This window comes from Mixophyes fleayi, unplaced genomic scaffold (assembly GCF_038048845.1).
Source record: "Mixophyes fleayi isolate aMixFle1 unplaced genomic scaffold, aMixFle1.hap1 Scaffold_41, whole genome shotgun sequence".
In the NCBI taxonomy this organism is placed as follows: domain Eukaryota; kingdom Metazoa; phylum Chordata; class Amphibia; order Anura; family Limnodynastidae; genus Mixophyes; species Mixophyes fleayi.
Window position 1 is genome coordinate 399,459 of NW_027448083.1, and position 9,843 is coordinate 409,301.

The window sequence follows — 9,843 nt, forward strand, 5'->3', positions numbered from 1 at the left end:
AACATGAATTGCAAAAAGCTCAGTGTAGCTTAAAGAAAAATAAAGATATATTCCCTGTAAGGCCAGGGTTGGTCTGCGCTGAGAGAAGATATTAGAACCAAGCTAATCATGATGTTCATCCATAGGAACCCCTTTACCATAGAGTTTATATATACTCACTGTTACTCAGCTGTCCCCAGGACTTAACCACGTTGTATCAGTATCTTGTCTGCAGCGCAACTCCTTGGCAGAAGTGTAATTGGTGACACAATAAACTAAATAGTACTAGTCTCTCACAGGTGGTTGTCCAAATGTGCTGGAGTCAAGGAAATGCTGGCCGACGATGATGGCCAGACAGAGGGTAACAGCCAGAGAAAATAGATCCAAACACAAGAGTTAAGTGGCAGGCAGGTAGCATAATCAGGTCCAGGTACAGGATCAGTGGCAGGCAGGTAGCATAATCAGGTCCAGGTACAGGATCAGTGGCAGGCAAACAGTGTAATCAGGTCCAGGCACAGGGTCAGCAAGACACAGCAGGAGACATGAATTAGGAATAGGTGGCACAGTAGTTAGCATTGCTGCCTCACAGTGCTCGGGTCATGAGCTCAAAACCTAACCAGGGCCCTATCTGTGTGGTTTTATGTTATACTTGTGTTTGCATGGGTTTCTCAGTTCTCCATACCAATAGGTTAAAAATTACCTTAGAGTGTGTGCTTATGTGCAGAGTAGAACTGGGCCACTGTGGTACCGGGGAATTTCCCGGTAGGCCCTGATGCCTGCTGTGCTCGTCCTCTACATTACAGGATGTGTCAAAGCCCTGCAAGCTACAAAAACTGCTGAGAGCCGAGACACATGGTTCTATGCACTTCTAAGTGTTGCATTCATTAAAGACACGGCAACGCTGTGCGTGTTGTAGAGCTGGAGGAGCGGCTGCCGGGAGGAGCTGTTCAAAGAAAATGGGGAGAAGCCTACAGCCATTAAGCAGGTGAGTTCCTATTGCAGTTCTGAGAGGACTGTGGGGGCTGGTTACTTGTCATAACAATCTGATGCTGACAAGAAGATTCTTCTATTGACATAATGAAATCCATTTACTTGACCCATATATTCACAATGTGTCAAGAAATGGATATAATAATGTCAATGGAAGAAATCTTCCTGTCAGCACAGGAAATGGGCAAAGTTCTGAAGTCTTGCAAAAAATAAGAAATATTAAGTATAGATTGTGAATCAAAAAGAAAGAAAACGTGAAACATTTATTAAATTTTTTTTAATCATTTTTAATTCACAATCTATACTTAATATTTCTTATTTTTTGCAAGACTTCAGAACTGCACATCAAATGTGTGACGAATAATAGTTTAAAATCTGGTTTATCATACACGCTTTGAAAAAGACGAATCCACGATGTCGCTTCAAAAGAGGATGTTCCTTATTCAGCACTTTTTTATTTAGGCTGTTGCTATTTGTTTCCATGGTATGATAAAAAAATAAATAAGGTTTGGCAATATGTTGCTTTCTAGCAACTGCTGTTTAATGTTGATTTTGCCTCCAGTATCCGCTGTAGAAGCCGTGATGCTGGATACTTGAGGATTGAATTTCATGCTAGAGAAATTTAGCTGTGGTGAAACATTTAAACCTGTTCAGACACATGTGTACTAAAGTACAGTTTAATTAAATGGTTTCAGAACACAAGTGGAGCCTGTTTCCTCAATACAATTGGAGGAATCCCTGTGAGAGGATTGCCATGTCATGTTGCATTTATTAATTTAATTATTTTCACAGACTTAGGCTAGGTACACACTGGAGCTTTTTCATCCAATCATCGGGCCAATCAGCCGACATACAACCGTTCGGTCGGAAGTCAGGTTAGTGTGTATAATGCCACAATGGTCGAAAGTATTATATTGTGTATTGTTCAACCTTCAACACTGTTCGATTTAGCGCTACTGCCATCTACTGTCTTAAATCATAACTTGTCTTTCCCTGTAATATTGCTTAGTATATTTGATCCAAGGACTGACCTGGGCGGCTATAAACTGCTTCAGCCCCTCCACCGTCATGCCTCTTCTGAGGACGCCGCGCACAGTTGGGAACCTGGGATCATCCCTGAGAAATGATATGAAGTATATATGTAGTGGTTATAAGACTTGCACCATTAATCTACACCATTTCAGATATAGTTTCTACTTTATTAAAATATGTTCTTTAGTATAACGGAATGGTCTTAAAACGCACCCATCACTTAAACAACGGAAACAGTCAATTAAGGTGAAACAAAGGAAAACGCAGCCTATAACTGCATGATATCATTATTTCCTAATGAACTAGGAAGCTGCTTTCTCAAGAATAATCGTGGACTCCATAATGCCGCCGGTTCCTAATGAATAGATTGCATTCTCAGAGATATTTGTGCCTCAGTAGTGTCACAGTGTCCTAATCCGCAGGAGTTCAGTCCAGAAAGTGGCTGGATCCTGTCTCCATTGGCGACTGATGCTCTTTAACAAACTGATGGCTGCAAATATGAGTAGGGAGTATACAGGTTTTACAAAACCTGAACGGAGTATTAGAAACAAGGCTAAAAAATAAAAAAAAGCTGAACAACTAATATAATTTTGCATGCACACTGAAAAGAAAAAGCAAAAACAGTTGCTGGGACTATGGTTCCAGCAAATGAAACCCAGTTTCACACATACCAGCCATCCACAAGGCCCTCGTTGACAAACCAGGTGAGTCTCCTCTTAGACAGTACAGTGTTGTTGAGGTTCAGACGGCTGTACTCCCAGATATAGGGCTTCCTGATTCCCAGCACGTCTATGATCCAGTAGAACTGCTCGTCCCGGTCATGATATTCTGTGGTTCGTAGGGCATGTGTGACACCCTCTAAACTGTCCACTATGGGGCAGGCAAAGTCATATGTGGGATAGATGCTGGAGAGGAGAACATGACACAGAATATACAGAGGTTAATGGAGGTGCAGTTGTGGGGAATTGGGCATCCATATAATATTATATTTCATGAAGACACAAGATTAATGATTTAGAAATTGAAAAACTAATGCACAGTATGTAATGTCTATAAGAGCAATGACCTAGTTCAATATAATGTCATGAGAAGGCCCATCAGGACTAAGTAATTCTTTCTAATAAGTCGTTAGTAATGATACTCCTTATTGATCAGTAACTGATACAAGACAGGAGGTGCCAGATCCATCTATTACTATAGGAAATCATTGACCCCATGAATATTACACAGTGTATTATATTCTGTATTGTTCAGCCTTCAACATTGTTCGATTTAGCGCTACTGCCATCTACTGTCTTAAGTCATAACTGCTCTTTCCCTGTAATATTGCTTAGTAGCGTTAGTAGTGTACTAAGGTTGTATTATGTAAAGTACAGCCAAAGCTGCTGGAGAGGAACTTGGCATATGATCAACTGTTGTATATTATTTCTCAAATCTGGAATAATTATTTTTTTTTATATCAATTCCAACCTCCTTGTCAGTGATCCCACTCTCGCACAATGAGCTCCAAGGAGGCACATTGTATCACCCAAATCCATTGCAAGAAATTAAACAAGTAAAAAGACAAAAAACTAGTTTCTAAAAAAGGTGGATATCTGAACATCCAGATTGCAGATATCTGGATATATATTATGTATGAAACCTTTAGTATTTAAAAATCTTCATGATTGTGGAGAAAGCGGTTTTACAGTTCATGGTTCAGGTTATAAACCATCTACAGTCCCAAAGAGAATAGAGTGAGATCCGGGCTCAGGCACTGAGGATGCGGCCACAATAACAGTCACACAGCTCATGCTTTGCCAACAATAAGACTGCTCCCCAAATGCAACACGAGAATAAAGGAGTAAATGTTCCTTTACAAGCCTATAAAAATTCCAAGATAAATATAATTATCAGGACTCAAAAGTTTGACTACTTCAGAAAGCAGATTTTCAACTAAACCCCCGTTCAGTCACTGAGCATCATGTATGTAACATCGCTCGTCTCACACTTACTTGTACTTGCTTCCGGTCCGTGGATGTGGCTGAGTCTTACAGCGGAATAACGTAGGGTCCCGCATGCAACCGTTATTGGAGTTCATGTCAATTTTAGCCCGGAGACAGCAGGTCTGGCCAAACTGTGAGCCCCTTTTCATTTCTTCCCACATCTGCTGGTTCTTCTCTACCGCTGTAAATGCAAGCACATATATCTGTCTGATGCGGGTTATCCCTGACAGTACACTCAAACCAGAATTCTTCCAAAGGGTACCCAAATATTTTCAATACATAAATGGGGGGGTTACAGAGACTAGAACAACCAGAGGGTGTAATCTGGTTCAGGAGTCCCTGAGATCGTACCACTACATTCTACTAGTGTGTCAGGAGACCCCGATACAGTATCACTACATTCTACTAGTGTGTCAGGAGACCCCGATACAGTATCACTACATTCTACTAGAGTGTCAGGAGACCCCGATACAGTATCACTACATTCTACTAGAGTGTCAGGAGACCACCGATACAGTATCACTACATTCTACTAGAGTGTCAGGAGACCCCCGATACAGTTTCACTACATTCTACTAGAGTGTCAGGAGACCCCGATACAGTATCACTACATTCTACTAGTGTGTCAGGAGACCCCGATACAGTATCACTACATTCTACTAGAGTGTGTCAGGAGACCCTGAGATAGTATCACTACATTCTACTAGAGTGTGTCAGGAGACCCCGATACAGTATCACTACATTCTACTAGAGTGTGTCAGGAGACTCTGAGATAGTATCACTACATTCTACTAGAGTGTGTCAGGAGACCCTGAGATAGTATCACTACATTCTACTAGAGTGTGTCAGGAGACCCTGAGATAGTATCACTACATTCTACTAGAGTGTGTCAGGAGACCCTGAGATAGTATCACTACATTCTACTAGAGTGTGTCAGGAGACCCTGAGATAGTATCACTACATTCTACTAGAGTGTGTCAGGAGACCCTGAGATAGTATCACTACATTCTACTAGAGTGTGTCAGGAGACCCTGAGATAGTATCACTACATTCTACTAGAGTGTGTCAGGAGACCCTGAGATAGTATTACTACATTCTACTAGAGTGTGTCAGGAGAGCTCTAGACAGTACCACTACATTCTACTAGAATGTGTCAGGAAAGCTCTAGACAGTACCACTACATTCTGCTAGGAAGCATAAGAGCAAATAATTTAAAGCCAATATGTCCTACACTTCAGCTTCAGGTGAGTGGCAGTCCAGTACTTTCCTCATGGAGGTGTAATGATAACAGGACAGCTTAAAGACAGATTATCTTAAAACCTGGCATGCTATAGAACAATCGTTGGCATGCTACCAATACAACCTAGTATAATTCAATGCATCCCTATCATATTCAGTACATAGAGCAATGATAATTCAGGAGGTCAATGAATAAAACCAAAAATTGGAATTTAGAAATCCGTGTAACAAACAATGACTGAAGCACCCATGGGTTAAATTCTGAGTCAATGATACATACTCTTGCCAAATTTTTAGAGTTTCAGTAATGAATTTGTATCTAGTGTGCTATTCTTAGCTGGACTTTAATCGGTCTCCTGTCTTTCTTGGTGCCAACTGGTACAGTATGCATGACAGATGCTGGATCCAACAGCAACCTGACGGTGTGAGATAAAAGATGGCCCCTAGCGTGGTGCTTTGGAGGGGTCAGAAACGTGGTTATAACCGTTCCTTACTGTTACTCCTGTGTTTGGACTCTATTCTCTGTTCACGTTCTGATTTCATCTGTTCAGCGGGCGTGTCATCCACATAAGCCTTTCCCTCCCGGATGAGATTCTCTGCATACTGAATGATCTTCTCAAAGTGATCAGAGGTGTACGTGAACTGATCCGGCTTGATCTGAAGCATGGAGACATCCTCCAGAATAACCTGAGACAACACAACCACAAAACATCACTGAACATTATCTCAGCAGTCTGGATGCAGAAATCTCTGTTAGATACAGCTCAGCCTGGATATTCAGGAACTACAAGACTAAATAGGAAACTATGGGGCATATTCAATTGTCTGCGTTACTCGCAAAAGTAACGCGGCTAGCACACTATTACCGTTATTACGGTACCTTTAATGCCGCCTTTCTGCTCGCAGCTCCCCGAGCTGAAATCTGGGGTAGAATTACCGTAATAACGCCGCAAGTAACGCGGACAATTGAATATGCCCCCATGAGAAGCAATCTCATGGACAATGTACAGCAAGCGGTATATTATTATTCCTCACCATACAGGGGTTGTATTACTGAATACTGAAGTGATGATATCACTGCTCATTAACTGAATAGCAATTATCACAATACAATTTGTAACAGAGTTTCATGCAATTAACTTGAGCTTTTGTCAGTATTGCCCATATTGTATTGTAAAGATATCCAGTTCTTCCTAATATTGATTTAAGCCCAGTAGTTTTGTTACTGTCCTTAAGGAGTTAATTATGAATTAAGTGATGGTGGGATTCTAACCTGGCTTATATGTAATATGATCTAGGATATATAAATGCTTAGCATTACTGTATTTTATTAAAATTCATGGACATCATATATGTCAGTGATAGGCAACCTGATACACATCTGGGGCCGCATGGGTGGCCCTATAACCTTAAAAAGGGCCACACATTACCCTTAATCTCAGTAATAAGTTAAAACAATACATTCAATTAAATAAAGAGACACCTATCTGTAATAATATATCAGCAGTCATTTTTAAGGAGTGTTACAAACCATAACAAACAAATCTGATAATACAGCATGTTGCCCATCACAGATATACATCACATCATCAATTAACCTAAATAGTATTTTGCTGCCGTCTGCTGTAACACATGCATTTTAGTTTTGTTTAGCATGCATAGCAGAGAATAGGAGTAGTGCTCATAGCAACCAAATAGATGAAAGAATCGAATGTGACTGGTTGCTATAGGTTACAGCATCGGGTTAATAGTGGTAGAGGGTAAGATTCTATAATATAAATGTCTAGTGGCGTGTGTTAGTCTGTCTGTGTGTGTGTGGAAAAAATAAAACCAAGCTGCAGCGCCACCTGCTGGGCGGAGTTATACACTGACCTACTAAATTCTTAGTGTGTGTGGAAAAAAATTCAGAAAGGGCTGAAATTTGGTATACTAAGATGTTTTTAATTTGTTAATTTAATTTGTTAATTGTTAAAAGTGTTTATAAAGATTTAAAAAAAATATATATATATTTCTTGAAGGAGAAGTGACAGTTGTGAGTGGTTGCCGGGGGTGACAGTGGGGAGTGGTTGGTGGTTGAGGCCTGGGCTATGGCCCAAATGCATGACAAGAACCTTTTTAACACCTTAAGTAGCTTGATTTGACAAGAATGCATGAGTATCATGCACGGGTTAACTTGAATACATATATGTGTGTGTTTGTGTATATATATATATATATTCTTACCCTCTATCACTATTAACCTGGTTGTCCTATGGAGATTATCCACGTTCTGGCTGTCATATAACATACCTCCCAGCATGTACCATTTGAAAAATAGTGACATTTTGGCCTATGTTCCTGTCCACTTAATCCTTGCCCTGATCCTCCCCACTGTATACACAAACAACGATTCTCAGCCACAAAAAACGAAGCTCCTCCCTTCTCATATGTGGAAATTGGGACTGTCCCACCACAAAAAGTGAACTATTGCACAATATGTATAATAGTCAAAGTTGTTTTACAGTATAATGCTCTTTTGCTGGCCACACCTGCTGCAATATCTGCAACAATATTGGCAATTGTCCCGTTGCTGCAGCATGTATAGTCCCTAAACAGCCCCAATACTGTAATCCAGTGACATTGATTGGACCATTATTAGACACTTTGGCAGGTACAATGGAAGATGACCTCTGTAGATGTATGCTATATGTGTTTGATGGAAGTGACATCACTGCCATCCACTTGACACATCACTACCCCCTTTCTTCATCACTAGGTCTGGTAGAATCTCCAGGCCTAATACTAAATTCCAGGACTTTGTTATGTAATTTTCAGCAACACCAGTTCTTATGTATTTTCACTTGCACACTGTTCCCACATCCAACACCTGTCACATTGTCTTGCACCCACACACCTATTGATTGCTACTTTGTTCTAAAAAGGAGGATGTAGATGTATGCTATATGTGTTTAATGGAAGACCCAACCTGGTGCATTAGAGAAGGCGTTCTTTTTCTATTGTGCAGGATTTTATATTATGAAAAGATATAGCCTCGGAATACTTAGTGGCATAGTCCACTATGATCAGTGCGTACTGATGGCCACTGGCTAGTTTCTCTAAAGGGCCTACCAAATTCATCCCAATGTGTTCAAACGAGGTCTGGACCATGGGGACTCACAGAAACTATATCAGCAATAAGCGGGAGCACTCACAGAAACTATATCCGCAATAAGCGAGGAGCGCACTCACCATATATTTTACATTCAATAAAACGGTAATGGGCTCGCTTTCATGAATTTAATTCAGTTGTGTAACATGCTGCAAAACTGTATGACTTGTAAGAATAAGAATTAATTTGAAGCCCATACAGCTTCAATTCACCATACCAGTATTGGGTCTTAGACTACTGATGATCTCAACTTGAATAGGCCCAAGTATTGAGCCATGCTGGTCACATGAACAGTGTCATGGCTGTTGATATCCGTTAATTGGCCTAATATTGCAGCTTGTGTTGCCTGAAAACAACTGCAAAATTGACAAAAATTGATAGAATCATTATAGGGCATGTTGAAATATGTAGTCCAGTGGTAATTGCTTCTTGTGTTCGGTTATCTTTCGAAAGAAGCCCTGTGACACCAATAGAGGTCTGGCAGTTTAGCTCTAGTCCTATGTCAGGAATCTAGGATGTATGTTTGTAAATATTGGTTGCGTTGCAGTAGAAGTAACAACACACAAGAACAGTCTTTAGTGAGAAGTTGTACTGTACTCTTAATACAGAGGACGAATCTATGGATTCAGCTAGTAACAAGTCCAGGGATTAGTAAGCAATACAGAATCAAAGAAAGTAATCCTCCAACAACCAAGGGACAAAAACCAGAGAAGGTAGTTTTCCGAGAGCTAGGGGTCAAAGCCAGAGAAGGTAGTCGCCTTAGAAACAAGGGTCAAACACAGAAAGACAGCCTGATAACAATAAAATCTGTAGTACTGATTCCAAGAGAGAAGTTCAATAAACTGTCAGGCGTTATTCCAAAGAAGCTTATTATATAGGCCTGAAATAAGCCTCAGATGTTGGCAGCTAATTACTAGCAGCAGGTCATTTGGCCATTCCCTGATGCAGGTTTGCAAAGGATGCAGCAGGTTATTAACGGAGTATGTGGTTCACTGTTCAGAAACTGCATTGCTGCAACCCAGAATTGGCAGTTCAAATTCAGCAGTGGTGTCAGGTGGCATGAGAAACACTGTGTCTGTCGCAGCACAATAGCCATCCATGTTTGAAAAAAGGTGTGATCCCAAACGATAACCCCTGCATGCAAACGGTGAAGATCTCAGAGCATATGAGACTTTTGGACCAACCATAGAGTAATTCCATAGACAAAAAACCTTACGGTTTAACATGTCCAATTAAGGTTCCTTACACACCATCTAAAATGTAAGAAAACTATTGAAACTCTTCCACTCAAACTCCAAAAAGCAATGAAATTACGACGCTTAAGGCAGAAACCTTAATGGACATGTTCCTTGAGCAATACAGACATGGTATGCCACCACATCCTGCAGTTAGCTGCAGATTCAGCACTATCATGGAGTGAGATTGCTGTCACTCACAAAATGGTGGAGCTGCTAATTCACAGATTTGTGT

General features: G+C 40.6%; 1 protein-coding gene across 1 annotated transcript; it reads right to left on the minus strand.

Annotated features, from left to right (window-relative positions):
- Positions 1 to 1,920: 1,920 nt before the first annotated feature.
- On the minus strand, positions 1,921 to 8,372 carry LOC142134189 (bifunctional glutamate/proline--tRNA ligase-like). Its single transcript, XM_075194518.1, has 5 exons — positions 8,334 to 8,372; positions 5,720 to 5,912; positions 3,996 to 4,167; positions 2,673 to 2,906; positions 1,921 to 2,085 (listed from the first exon to the last, which is right to left on the minus strand). Exons 1-5 carry the CDS (start codon positions 8,370 to 8,372, stop codon positions 1,941 to 1,943), a joined length of 783 nt encoding a protein of 260 aa, XP_075050619.1. The 3' UTR covers positions 1,921 to 1,940.
- Positions 8,373 to 9,843: the final 1,471 nt, after the last annotated feature.

Coding starts and splice junctions, on each gene's coding strand:
- LOC142134189 (XM_075194518.1), bottom strand. CDS start 8,372: ATGGTCCAGACCTCGTTTGAACACATTGGGATGAATTTG. Junction 5,913..8,333: donor AACACATTGGGATGAATTTG/GTAGGCCCTTTA, acceptor GTGTTGTCTCAG/GTTATTCTGGAGGATGTCTC. Junction 2,907..3,995: donor CGGACCGGAAGCAAGTACAA/GTAAGTGTGAGA, acceptor TCTCCTCTCCAG/CATCTATCCCACATATGACT.